General features: G+C 36.9%; 1 protein-coding gene across 2 annotated transcripts in view; it reads right to left on the bottom strand.

Moving 5' to 3' along the window:
• The window catches only part of SLCO1C1 (solute carrier organic anion transporter family member 1C1), a 53418-nt gene that overhangs the window by 19063 nt on the left and 19410 nt on the right, over nucleotides 1-14945 (bottom strand). For both annotated transcript variants that reach the window (XM_036889621.2, XM_036889622.2), the window contains exons 6-10: nucleotides 13492-13638; nucleotides 11568-11666; nucleotides 9621-9866; nucleotides 8366-8530; nucleotides 292-487 (exon numbers count right to left, since the gene is read on the bottom strand). In XM_036889621.2, coding sequence (XP_036745516.2) covers nucleotides 292-487; nucleotides 8366-8530; nucleotides 9621-9866; nucleotides 11568-11666; nucleotides 13492-13638 — 853 coding nt within the window. The remainder of the gene's footprint in view (nucleotides 1-291; nucleotides 488-8365; nucleotides 8531-9620; nucleotides 9867-11567; nucleotides 11667-13491; nucleotides 13639-14945) is intronic.

The following is a 14945-nucleotide window of genomic DNA, read 5'->3' as shown; positions in this document are numbered from 1 at the left end:
AGCAAGGTTCAAAGTTTGCATTATCCATTATCAGGTTGCTTCCCTAGAATAAAATGTGGGCTTGGCATTTTTTTTCTATATTTCTCTAAGACATTCAAATACAAAGGAGATGACAGATTTTGACGACAGTAACAGCTTCCTTGTCGAAGTACTGTCAGCTACTCCACAAAAAAACAAAAATTCCCTTCCCATAGTTAGGATACTTAAAAACCAAATTATCTTATTTTGAAACTCTATAACTAGTGGATTACATAAGCCAGTTTCCTAAGATTATTTAATAACTGAACATACCCTTGGTAGGAAATAGTTAATCCTGCCACATCAGAATTTTCACAGCCCAGTGCAAACAGGGAGAGGAACAGGAGGTACCCCAGGATAGATGATCCCAAGTAGAGTTTGGCAGCTCCACACATACTGACTCTGAATTTTTTCATAACTATACCCCCAGAGAATATTCCAAGGGCCACTGCAGGTATGTTGATGACCCCTAAGGAACAAGAAAAATATGTCATTTTGTGAACCTCTAAAAGAAATCTGAGGGTACTCACACAAACTTGCTATAGGATAATACAAAACTGTATATTCATTCCTGGCGTATTATTAGATTATGTGGTCATTTTAAGTTAGGGAAATAGTAACTCACTATCATCTACTGACACATATCAGACAATTCTGATGAGTGCCTACGGTAAAAAAAAAAGTCTTAGTTCTATTTTATGTCCCAAACAAAATGTGTTGTTATTGTCCTAGACTCTTAGCCTCTTATTTTGGGATCTTTCCTAACAGCAACAATGACAACAAAATGATGTATATTTAGACAATTTTTATATTTAGTATTTGCTTATGATAAGGTTGCACATAAAAGAATAATAGACACATAGAAAGCAGGGAATAAAAGAAAAAGTCTTAGTTCTATTTTATGTCCCAAACAAAATGTGTTGTTATTGTCCTAGACTCTTAGCCTCTTTTTTGGGATCCTTCCTAACAGCAACAATAACAACAAAATAATGTATATTTAGACAATTTTTATATTTAGTATTTGCTTATGACATACCAGACACTTAGCTAAGCTTTTGATATATTATATATCATATTTTCTCTTGTCCACAACCCCAGTAGGCAGGCATACTGTTCTCCTCACTTCAGAGCGCAATTTGTTCATAGGCGTGGTTAGTACAGTTGGTAAATAGTAAAACCAGATTTGAATACAGGGAGTTGAAATATATAGCTTTCAACTACTATGTTATAATGCCTCTCCTCCAAGGTGGTTGGGAGACAGGATTCTCAATAGATAGGTGTGCAGCCTCATTAGTAATCAAAGAAATGACTTAAAAACAACACTGGGAAGAGATTCAACAAAGTGGCTGAGATCTTGGGCTCTGTAGACCTAACTGCCGGGGTCTGGATGGCAGTTCTACAGCTTAATAGCTGTGCAACTGCAGATGATCCTCTGAACATCTCTGAACCTGCCTCCTTGCCTATTATACGGAGTGAATCATAGTGCTGTTGAGGTGATTAAATGACACGGAAACTTTTTAGCACAATATCTGGCACAAAAATTCATTCGGTTCAGTTATTAGCATTTCGATCTATGTGAGTCACTAGATGAAAATACTGGCAGGTGGGCAGTGCAACACCTCTGTTAGCAAAGACGGGGTGGGGGGGGGGGGAGGCTCTTTGGTGTCCCTGCTGGTTGGATTTTAAATTGGTAAATAACTATAGAGAGCAAACTGGCACTCAGCAACAAACAACTTCTCTCCTGGTTAGAATTTTTACATTTTCTATCCATCAAACACTGCCATCTACATTATTCTGAGGTTTTGAGATAACACACTTCTTTCATATAATAAAAGGGCTGCGGCTTGTAGAAACTCTGGCCTGTGGACAAGGTTCAAAATGAGCTGAGCTGCTGTTGTGTGGACAATCATCTCAAGTAGCTCCATCTCTGCAATCGTTAAATAAAAATTAAAAGCAGTAACATCTAGTGATAAACAGATGCAAACACTTTTTCTTTCTTTCCTTCTTTCCCCTTTTTCCCTCCTTCCCTCTCTTCCTTCCTTCTTTTTAGATTTATGTACCCAGTCTCCTAACTAAACTTCAAATAATCTAAAATATCAAATATATAACGATCTTCAGCTAGCTATTATATTACTTTATTTTAAAAATGTTTTCATCATATACTGATAGATGATAAGGACATTTTGTTTCATCTCTTTTGGTTTGAGATATGTTACTTTTAAAATAATCACATTAGAAATTCATCCCTAGAAGGCGGCAAGATCTTGAAATTGAAAAAAAGAGGAAATGTTAATTTTTGCTTCCCCCGCTGACCTGAGGTCTGTGGTGTGGTGAATGTCATGTGCTGGGCCCCTAAAGAGCCAAACACCAGTTAAGAGGCTCCTGATGATTATTTAAAAAGAGAAAGGGAGACCGGATAATAGAAAATAATTAACAACCTTGCTGCTCATGACTCAAGCTAACAAATGCCTATATTTTCTCCCATTTTTTGATTTTTAAAAATATGGAGATAGACAAAACTTATTTTCCCTCTGTTCCAGATTCCACCTTACTTCCCAGGAAGTAAGCATTGTCATGGGTTTAATGTGCATCATTTAAGTCACTTTCTTTGCACACACATATTCATAGCACATGACTTTGAATCCCTTCTCATAGACCCAAGATGACACGAAAAGAGCACAGAGTCCTATTCTGTCTCTCAAGCCTATTATCCCCCAAAGCACTTAATGGAAAAAATGTCTTCTTAAAGCCACACTCTGACCAGAAGCCTTCAGAGAATGTGCTTCGAATTTCATTTTATTTTGTAAAGTACCAGTCAAACCGGGGACACAGGAGGCATGGTACACAGGACACCCTTTGTTTTGCAGCTCTGTGCTTGGCTGGTTTAATTGACTTTTCCCCATCCATCTGGCCTAGAACAGCCTGAAAATCAAAGCAGGATTATTCTAGGGGCACTGATTTCTCAGGATGAGTTGCTAAAAATCAGGACTATCCTCTTCTGATTGACCCCCTTTAAAGGCCTAGGTTCTCTTGAAACTTCCAGAAAGTTTCATGCATTCTCTTGCCTCCAGGCCTTTCTGCAGAAGAGATTTGCTATGTCAGATACAATGTCTACCCAAGTCCCCACCCCAGTTCCCACACTTTCATCTTTTAACACCTCCTTATCCTTTTGCTTTCGTTTTACCTATCGATGCTTTCTCCTAGAGAATTTTTTCCAGTTCCAAGATTAGGTTTGTTCTCCCAGAGTACTCTGGGCATCTCCTAGCTAGGGTCTTGGTATTTATCACAGTTACCTGTTAGCTGGTTTTCTGGTTCACACCTCTCACCCTCCAATCTAACCTTCAAGGCAAGAACTGTTCTCACCACAGAACCTGGTATTCCTTGCACAGACAATTTTCCACAGAAGTGTGTTAAATGAATAAACCATTCGATTAAAGCTTATTCATATATAAATTTCTCCTCGATATCTTACTGTCCTGTTTGATGATAACTAAATTATAACACAGTTCGAGAAGATTACTAGTACATTTCAAATATACTGTCAGTTAGATTTTCCCTTTCAAATTCCCTAGGATTTAGAAGTTATGCATGCTGGGTGAAGTTGGTGAATTTCACGAACCTCAGATGCAATGTGCTTCTTGCCTCCCAAAGTTTCTTTTCTTTTATCTTAGGTATTTTTAAATCATTTAATGAGGTAGAAATTTCACTGTTTTCTTCTTTACGCACTTTTCCACTAGTACCATAAAATGTGTTGACCTTAGACTGTTTGCCAAATGGGAATATTAGTTGTAATTTACACTAGCGTCTGAAATTTGTTTCAATTTAAGTATTTTCTTTTGAATTTAATATATTTACCCAAACATCAGGAAAGCTAAGGGAAATTTAAGGGCCAATTTGTTATATTTCAGCATACTCATTCAGATTAAAGACCTTATTCTTTGTTATTGTCCTGAACACTATTTATGACAGATGTATAAAATGCTTTGAGATGGTCAGCACAATTACAATATACACTGGGAACTTTGATTCTCATACAGATATATGATAGCTTTAGCCATGAAGGTGAAATAGTAATGAGTTATAATAATAATAGTACTCTGGGATGTTTTGAGAGCTTCTCTCTCAACAAAGCAAAATCCCATATTATATAATGGGCCTTCACAATATTACTCTAATGTTGGAAGAAGTAAGTGTTTGGATTTGAATTTTACAGAGAGAGAAATGTAAAGAAAAATTAATGGAACTTTTTACCCTCATATAGCCAATCAGCTATAGACTAAAAAGTAAAATTAGCCATCCTTCTTGGGCATAATAAAAGATAATTTTTTTCTCACCATTAAGATTATTTTCCATCATCTCACATATTTTTAATATAACTTTACCTAATTCTAAAACACATCATAATACAATTACTAAATTTGCTATGCTACCTTAGCCACAGAAATTAATGTTTTCTATTATAAGCACCTTTCTCCAAATAATTACCTTAATTTTTCTTTCTTTGTCTGTGTAACACCTCCAAGAATTGGGAATGATAATCATTGTTGCCTATGCAAGTCAATGTCAACATATCATGCCACTAGACACTAGCTTATTTAATTAAAAAATTCTAAGAAATTAAGCCAAAATGACTTAAAAAACTGTGATCTGTACATTAAGAAAAGATAAGATCACTTACATATAACTTAATAGGTATAGAAGAAGCTTAAATGGAAAATTCAACTGTTTATCCAAACTTCTTCCAGTAGACATTGCAACTGAAATTAAACAAACCCCCCACAACTTAAAAAAAGCAAAATCATTTCATCACATACTTCCTAGTCCCTGACTTTGAAACCTTTTTGTGTTTGCTTTCTTTAATTTCCTTTGTAAAATTAGTTCACATTTTCTAAACTTTAGAAAGAATATGGCCAACATATAGAAACATGTACAGCAAAAAAAAAATAAATTGTCATTGTAACAGTTGGCCCTTGAGCACATAGGGAATTTTCTGTTTTTTTCTTTCCTCAGTGTCATGTCAAACACCTTCTCTTAGAGGGGAAATGTGCTTTTATTGTGCCTTTCCCGTATTTAAGGACAGAAAGGATCATTTTCCTACAGCCCACCCCCCCCCACAAAAAAGAGAAAACAGAGAGAGGTAGAAGAAAAGAAAGAAGGTAAAAAAAAGATAGTTATTGAATAAGAGCTATGTACATTTATGATGCCTTTTGTATGCCTTGTTTAAGGTTTATTTCAACCTAATGATGCATTTAATTTATTATCACCTGTCTAAAGATAATCAAAATAAGTATTAGGGATATTTGAATAATTCACCCACTTACCCTTACTCAACTATATTCCATACTTGCTAATGTGAAACCATGATACACTCAGGAAAGGATTCTAGCTATAATGATGTGAAATCATTAAATACTATTACTTATCTCTCACAAAAGTGCTTAAATTAGTTAGAGACTTGACATGACAGAAACTATGAGAAATTACAATTTTAGGCAACCTTTGACAGATGGATCAGAAAATTCTGATGATGAGTTTGTTTGGATCTCAAGGTCCATCTGAGTGTACAGAGAGTCATAGATTAAAAGAAATCAACACACACAATTTAAAAGAGAATTATTAGATTCTTCCTGTCAATTTTCCAAATATAGTTATGCCCAGTGAGGAAACAGGATTCAGAAACTCAGGGGAAATAATTTTATTCCTGCCTACGTCATAATACAGATGTGATACATATGTATTATATGTGCAAGCCAATGAATCTCATGAATCTCTCTGAATTTCAGATCCTTTCATATGGGCTAGCTCTCCTTAAAAATAATTGTGTAGGAAAAAATTATTTCATTTATTATCCACCCAATAAAGGAATGATAATAAATGAATTATAATCTGATTTTCTATTATAAATTCCTTCTCCCCCAAAACGTTAATTTTTTTTATGAAATAAACTTTTCAACTTCAAATAAAAAAGTTATTTATTATTCTAGTGAGAGCAAAATCAAATGTCCTCAAAATCTCTAAGTGCTGTAAACATGTTGAATAATGAGAAATAAACATATATCTAAAGATGCGATGTGTCTCTTCAGTACAATTTACGGGGAAAAGATGGTCTTTTCATTTTGATAAATGAACCTTGATTTTCCTCCTTCAGATTATATACACACAAAAAATCTGAAATGGATTTTTACTGAAATGTTAAAGTGAAAACAAGTTACTAGTAGAAATATTACAAAAATATTTTCATGGCCTAGGGGTTTGACAAAGATTTCTTAAAACAGGCTTAAAATAGTACTAATGAAAAAGGAAAAGATTGAAATTTGGACTGAACTAAAATTAAGAAGCTTAATTACCTTCTAGGAGAGTGAAAAGGTAAATTGAAGCCTGTGAGAAAATATTTATAATTTGTATATTCAATAAAGAACTTGTATCAAGAAAAAGCACAGTACTCCTAGAATAAGAAAAACTGCCAACTCAAATGAAAATGGGCAAATGACTTGAACATAATTAATAAACAAAAAGTTGAAATGACCAACAAGTCTGCAAAAAAGTACTCAAGATCATTAGTTATCAGTTAAATGCAAATAAACCACACCCCAAAGGATGAGTACAACGAGAAAGACTGACAACACTAAGTGTGATAAGGATGAGGGATATTCTTACATTTCTAGTGGGATTATAAAATTGCACACCCCTTTTGTAAAATGTTTTGGTAGTGTTTATGGATCTAAACATATACACTCCCTATGACTCAGCAATTCTTCTCCAAGCTACCGCCAAAAAAAACGAATGTATACACCAACCAAAATATATGTAGAATGCTCATGCAGTGTTATTTACAATAGCCAAAAGCAGAAAACAACCCTAATGTCCATCAACAATAAAATGAATAAATACAGTATAGTCATGCAATAGGATATTATACAGCAATGAGAAAGAACAAACCACGACTACATACTATGGGAGTGAATCTCATAGATTTGCTTCAGTTGGAAGAAAGAAGCTACAAAAGAGTACATGACATATTTTTCCATTTTTATAAGGTTCCAAAATTGGCAAGACTCATCTATGATGAGAGTTCAGAATAGTTATTAGCTTTAGGAATGAGCCTAGAGTAGCAAGGGGTTTGAGGGAGCCTCCGGGGACCAGAAGCCACTGTTCATTCTGGATGATGGTTACTGAGCAAATTACTGTTCACAAGTATGTGTAAACATTTATCCAGCTGAGATCTGTAGATGTAACCATTGCCTGTAAATTATATCTCAATAACACAAAGGAGGTTTTAAAATAAAAAGAATGTCTCAAACTTTCATTTCTCTTCTATTCTTCTTAAAGTCAGTAGAAAGCCATTGACTGGCATGGATGGGGTGTTGAGGGAAAGAAACCCTGAAGTATTTCTTCAGGTCAACCACTAAATAATAAAATCAAAGTAATTTGAACCAACTGATATTGAAAGTAAAAGCCCAGAGGCATAGGCTTAACAGTCATAATTAAGCAGAATAGTATAAATAAAGACTCAGATTAGCAGTTTCTAAGCACCCATTATCCAGGATTGTGGCAGGAGAATTACACATCCTAAAATACACTCAGTTTTCTTTTCTCTCCAAGGTCTTCTTTCAGAGATAGAGACAGAAAGCTATTTTTAAATATTTTTATGAAGATGAAATTATTTGAAACCACTGGAATTGCATATCATAAAGGAAAATGTCCAAAAGAATAGAATGTATTTTATGCCTTGAATTAACTTGCATTAAATAACCTTCATGGACTAAAGGAGACAACCCAGGTGTTTAAAGTACCCGATTACTTGCAGGGTGGTTTTCATGTATTTGTAGATTCTGGTTCTTTTTCATTTATTTCTTCACGCTGTTCTTTGCCCTTGAATACCTTTCTCATTATTGACTGTACTGCTGCGATAGAAACACAGCCCTTTTCAACGCCAGGCATCAGAAGTCTTCCAGCTCTGAGCAAATACAAACTTTGTTTTGCAATGAACACCTTTTAACCTGTCCGAATGCTCACTGTCCAGGCTTCTAGTTCACTGCTATGAGCTTCTGGCTAAACTTGAAAGACAAATACCCTGATTAACAATCTCCCCATAAAAGTCATGTTTGGGGAAATATTCCTGTGGTCACTCACCCACAGTTGTGAATACTTTTGGCTACAAAGTTGTATTTAAACAGACTATTAAAATATTTAATCTACTAGGTTTTCTTCACCCACTTTTTGATTTCATATCTAAAACGCCATAAATTACCTTCATTCTAAATACTGGAACAATTTTCTCTAAATTGCTAAGGGCTAACAAGATGTAGCTGATAAGCTCTATTGGAAAGCACGACCATAAGCATACCGATAACGAAGTTGGCCTTAGCGGATGACTGCCCGTACTGTTGCTCAATGTACTTTGGTTTATACGTCACCATGCCAAACAAAGAATTGAACTGAATGGTGCTTGCACACAAATATAAGAAGTACACTGGATTCCCAAAAATGTTCTTCAGAGACGGAAGAAAATCTGTAAGACAAATAACATGGAGTAATTAAAGACAGTGTCATACTTAGCAGAAGATACAGACTTGTCTGCAGAGCTTAGATGGCTGAGTCCCGCTCGCTGTCATAGACCAGGAGCATTTCTACTGTGGCGCGCGCGCACACACACACACACATACACACACACACACACACACACTGTGGAGATTAAGCACCTGGCACAAATCAAGGCTGAGATCTGGCCAGTTTCAGATCTCGACATAGGTACTTCTACAGGTGTAAGATCTAGACTATCGTTAGAGGTGTAAGTCCAACTGGAACAGATTTCTCTAACTGATGTAGGTAAAAGAGGGATGAGAATGCATCCCTCGTATGGAGCTGGTAGTTACAGAGGGACATCCATTCTACATTTGGATCATGGTTACAGGGGAAAGAATATGAAAGTCATCTCCACTTCATGTATGAACTTTAGTGTAAGAAACGAGCTTTGAGTAAGAAAGGAGCTTTGGCATTCTCCCTTCTGCCTGTTATGCAGCCAAACAGAAATGGGAAGATTTTCTATAAAGGTAAATATTACTTGTTGGGGCCCTTCCAGCGAGGAATATTGCTAGACCTAACTGAGGGGGATCAATGATTCTCACAGTCACCTATTTCCATGCGACAGAATTCACTAGAACATCCCTGGCCTTTTGCCCTGCACCCCAGTCACTCCTTTGTTCACTGGTGGGAGACATGCTCTGGTACACATTTCTCAAACGGGTGGATCTCATCTCTTAAAAGGCCACAAGCCCTGAAGATTCTCTTTTCTTTTCTGTCCACCCAGACTGATGCCAAGCAGGCCTGGGTAGGGCCAGTTACAAGGTCTGAACTGAGGAGGTGGGGGGATGGGAGGATGGGGATGTCAGCTAGGCAGGTTACCAAGGTTTTGGTAAGGTTCTTCAATCAGTTTTCCTGTAATAAAGCTGACTTTTTTATCTTCATTTCTGCTTCCTGAATAGTTGCTCTTTTTTTTTCTGAACACATGAGGGGGAGAAAAGGGTATAATTTATGGATCCCCTATAAAGTCTCAACAGGAAAATTGAAAGGGCTTCAAAATCAAGGAGAACCTGGCTCACCTCTTGCCATTTCCATTATTTTCGCTTTTTCTCCAAGGGGTGTTTGGGTGATGGTGCCATCACCCATGATAAACTTGGATTTCTCAGAGGAGGAGTTGGAATCTTCTTTATTCTGTGGTCTCGGCAGACTCTTTGGTAAATACCAGAAAGGCACGGCTGCAAGAAGACTTACAGTTCCCGCTATGAGATAACCAAGCCACCAGGCACCCACCCACTGTGGATCCTTTGGGGTTATGGTTATGTGATCTGAAAAAGAGAGGATTCCCAATGGCATGTACAACAAAGTTATATATTGAAATTAGCCTCTTTTTAAAAAATCCTAACATAAGCTCTACCACAACATAAAAATACCTAATAACTCATACACAATAACTTTTTCTAATCTGAACATTAGTATTGTCCTGCTTTTTAAAGGAAAGCAGATGTTTCTGGAGCATGATGTTTTCTTCTTTTGTTCCTTAGATTAAAAATATAGACTCTAAATACTGGAAGGGGTCTCACTCTGCTCTGGGGTTCTGCAGAGGGACCCCTGGACCTCTAGCAGGAGGAAAGCAACATGTGAGGGAGAATGATGAAGGTCAAAACGACCTGCCGGCTACCCCACCTCAGTACCACTTTCATCTCACTTACATACTGAACATCTGTCTAAGATTTTACTCAAGGGAAGAGTCATCTACACCCTCCGGCCCAAATCTAATCTGAACCACTCAGAATGTGATGTATTAAATGATGGTTAATAACAATTCAGAGCTATGCCAAGTCTGAAGCAAGAGTTATATATGTAAATAAATGTCAATATCTTTTTCATCATAAAAACTTCATTTTTGATGCCATTTCTTATTTAACTAAAAGGTAAGTACTGACAAACTGGTTGGAGTAAAATCATGGGTTTTTGCTATGTACGAACCTATAAAATATATGATTATACTCTACCTCACTGTAGTCTACAAGAACAATGAAATAACACACGTTCTTTGACAACTCGGCTCAGTTGCCACTGTATTATACTTGGTAAATGTTTATTAATTCCATAGTTTATCATTTCATCTTCACTGCTTCCTCTTAGCAACTTTCCTCTGTACCTCTCATCACACCTACACTTTCTCATCTACACCGGTCTCCACAGCTGGATTTTAAACTTCAAGAAGTAAAGGAACTCAACTATTTTGTTCACTGTGGCAGAAAAGCATCTGAGATAGAGTAGATGTGAAATAAATGAGGCTAATGAATGAATAAATAACATTTTTGGAACACACAATGCAGTTTGACTAAAAAAGAACAATAAATGCAAATTTTGCTTTGTATTATAATACATAACAATTTCAAAGTGCAATTCCAGAATTTTTACAAATGAAACTTGTTTTCTTGTTTCTAACTGCTCTCTTCTGATAAAAAATACTGTCGATCTCACAAGGAAAGAAACAAAATTAATACCTATGGAAAGATGAGGTCCCCCACTTACTCCCCATACAAGCACTCTCCCACATTCCCCCCAAAAGAGACTGTACAATAAAGAAGGGAATTTTGCTAGCCAGAAGACTTTCAGTCCTTGATCTTTCTGGCAAGTCTACAAACATTATCAGTTTATGTGACAGTAGATGTTGCTACACCTGTAACCAACAAAAGCCAACAATTAGGCACAGTTTTTATTCTTAACTATGCTAGAACGTATTTGAACTGGTGAACCAGAAGTGAAAAATGATACATTTGAATAACAAACCATGGTCAGCCAGTTTATTCATACCTATTTTTTAATATTTTATTTAATTTATTATTGTGTGTAATGATTATATCAATCATAAGTTTTCCATGGATTATTTTCATTTCATGAACGATTACCATCTTGGTCATTTTACAAAAATGGCAATTTGATATTTTTTTACACTATCCCCATTTAAAAAATTATAGTAACTGAAATGAATGAATAAATAAAATTAACTCCCTTACCTAGGTTTACAAAGCCAATGTCAACATATAGGTTGGCACAGAAGGAGCCTAACAGGAAGCCGAAGATTGGTCCGATAATTGCAAAAGTCTGCACACACCCTGTACCAAAAAAAAAAAGAAAGAAAGAAAGAAAGAAAAAGAAAAGGTATTTTTTTCTTTGTAAATTAATACATTTTTAAACAAGAAATTAGAGTGAGATCCACTTAGCAGCTGAAAATATTTCACTAGATCTTAAGTGTGCCTAATTTGTCAATTTTTCAATGTCATTGAATCAGGAAATATGTCCTTTTCAGCTATGGAAGAAGAATGAATACTTTTGAGGCATTTAATTACCTCTTAGTAAGAAAATAACAGCAAAACTTTGAAGAGGTTAATTTTTCCAAATGCAGCAAATTTTACTCCCTGGGATTAGACTCCCCCCACTGACAAAAATCAGAATCATTCTGTTTTGACAGTCTTTGTAAAACTTTTTATGGTCAGTTAAGCAAAAGATTCATCTTGACATTAAATGTGATTTCTTTCACCTTAGGAAAGAGCGCATCCTTCAGAGCTTCTGTGGGACCATCAGGGAGAGCATGAACTATGCAAATCCCTGGATACAGCCAGCAGAGGAGCTGCACGGCCCAAGGGCACAGCTTCTAGCTCTTCCCTGCCAAGTATCTCCCATCCGCCTGTCATTTCACCACAGAGCTTCATACATACATGTCCCTGGAAGAGTAACTTAAATTAACTGGAAGAGTAAACAGCAGTTACCAGATCCCTTTAGGAGTAGAACAGAGGGCAAAGAGAGTGAACAGGATCCGAGCTCCTGGACCAGAAGGGGATGCCTAGACATTGCATGCATCTCCTAGCTTACAGCCGTTTCTCCAGTTCCCAGAGTAATTGCTCTGCACATGTGAGGGAGCCTCTTTTCCAGTTCCGGATTTATGCTGCAGTTTTCCATTAGAGCAGGCACCCTGCTTTTAATTACTGCCTGCTTGGCTGCAGTCAGAGTTCTCTGGAGTTCTAGGGGAATAGCCAACGTAGAATTATACGGTGGACCTAGCTATAGTGCCCTTCAGTGAATTTAAACCTTGTCCTTTTGTCCTTAAGGTTTGGCCCTATAAAAGTTTTGTAACTTAAATATTTTAGGCAGTGTAAATCCCTGAGGCTTTGACCAAAGGAACTCTATGGCTTTTTCTTCCTGTTCCCTGAGCTCACCTGCAATAATGTGTGACCTTGTGCAAGTATCTTATGCAAGAACCCCAAGAAATTAAGACTCTGTGTGAAACAGAGAACACATTGAATTTTCAGGACATAAGAGGCACTCAGCAAATGCTGTTTAGATGCATCTGACCTTGGAGTTTGCCTTTGCTGTGTTTTGATTTTTGTGATTTTTGGTGCTGGTCTATCTCCACTTAAGCCTGTTCCAGACAGGGGGCTGCCTCAGGCCTTGCTCTTGTCCTTAAGTTTCTCTTTATCCATTCATGCCTCCTGTTGAACTCCCAGAATCCCTTGTTGCCTCTCCCTCATAGGAAAATGATGCTTTAAATAATCAGGGCTTACAGGGTAGAAAGCAGTTTCTAGGGCTCTGGACATACATAATGTAAGACATATATATATATATATAAAACCCCTCAATGCCTCAGCATTCCTTAGCTCAAGTAAAAGAACCTAGGAGATCCAAAGTCCACGAAGATACTTGCACAAGGTCACACATTATTGCAGGTGAGCTCAGTTATTTTCTTTTAATTTGATGTTCTTTCCCTAGTGTAATATGTCCTTCCTCATTATCCAATCCTCAGTGTGGACTTCAGAATTGTGTAAACTGAATAAAGGAGTTGGGTATGAAATATAAAAACCTTTCACACCCTGTTTAGTTTAGAATGAAGTTGAGAAAAGCAGGAACCCTGTTTCCCAAGCAGATGAATGAGGTGGGCTTTACCAATATAGAAAGCCGCATTGTCTTCACTGGCAAAATCATCAAGGTAGGCGATGCCCAGAGGCTGAACGGGAGTCTCTCCAATTCCACGAAGAAGGTTCCCCAGGAAAACATAAACCCACATGGAAGAGCTGGAATCAACTTTGCATTCTTGAAAGGGAAGCAAATAGGACTGAAAATTAGATCACTATCAAAGTTAAATATTTATTCTGCATTTCTACCAATTGTTCTAAAGTTGGGTTAAATGCAGAAGTGAGATTTGCAATAGACATATTTGATAACGTGTTTGAGCAAGATTCAAATACGTTTTATAACTTACATATTTTAGGCAGTGTGAATCCCTGAGGCTTTGACCAAGGAACTCTATGGCTTTTCTTCCTGTTCCCTTACTGATTTCCTCTCTTCTTTTTATCTCACACTGTAACTCTGGGGGGAAGTGTGTTCCCAGCCTGGGACAAATAAAGCTGTGAAGCCGACATCAGTCAAGGGGAAAAAACCTTTATTTGGGGGCTTGGCTTCATTTATGTCTGTTTCAGTGGCTGCCACCTGCCTTTCACCCATTCCTCTCCCATTCTGGATGGGGAGGCCAGAAACCTCTCCTGTCCTGGCCCGTTGGTCTCTCCACCTCTCCACCTGCCCCTTGTGAACACTTACTGATATAGAGATGGACTAAGGCCAGGCGAGAGATTCTGGAAATATTGCAATTTGACCCACACATGCTTACACAAAGCTCTTTGAATTCCTATACTCCAATAACATTTAATATCCTATGTGGGACATAACACAAAAGTTTGGACAAAAGCTTTTTTTTTTTTGCCTTAATCTTTAAACTTTTCTGTTTTTCCACAGAAATCACTTGTAATCTTATTGCTAAGTTTTATCTAAAATTCAAAATTTTATGTAGATGACACTTCTTCTTTGGGGAGCACTGCCTATAATTAACAATTGTTTGATAGAGCATAACCATCTTCAGGCCTCGTGTTTAGGAAGCAAATTCATATAAAAATTCAAAACCCTATATGCTTAAGTAGTGTAACTCTTATAACCAAAAGAACCTTTTGACGGTATTTTTAGAATGAAATTCAAAGTTAACCATTTTAAAATGCCTCCATGAAAGGCATGTCTTAATATGATCATGTGAAGTCAGATAATTACTCCCATGTCATAAATAGAATACACTTTGAAGAGTTTAGTCACTTTAACAAAAGTGATCATATTAAGAACCTCTGATGCTCACCACTTCTGAATGCTCCCTTTCTGCCAGGTGCTGGGCCAAGGCATTTTTAAACTGAATTCATTTAGTAATTCCATGAGGTAGGAGTTATTTTCACCTATTAGGAACCCTTAAAGAAATTTTGGAGGTACAGGATTGGTTATGAAGCACTGGGCTTTGGAAGGCTTTTGTGTCGAATCAGATCGTGCAACCACGTTGCTTCTTGTCCTGGTTCGGCCGCTTC

This window comes from Manis pentadactyla, chromosome 14 (assembly GCF_030020395.1).
Source record: "Manis pentadactyla isolate mManPen7 chromosome 14, mManPen7.hap1, whole genome shotgun sequence".
Lineage (NCBI taxonomy): Eukaryota > Metazoa > Chordata > Mammalia > Pholidota > Manidae > Manis > Manis pentadactyla.
This window is presented reverse-complemented; position numbering and strand designations above follow the sequence as displayed.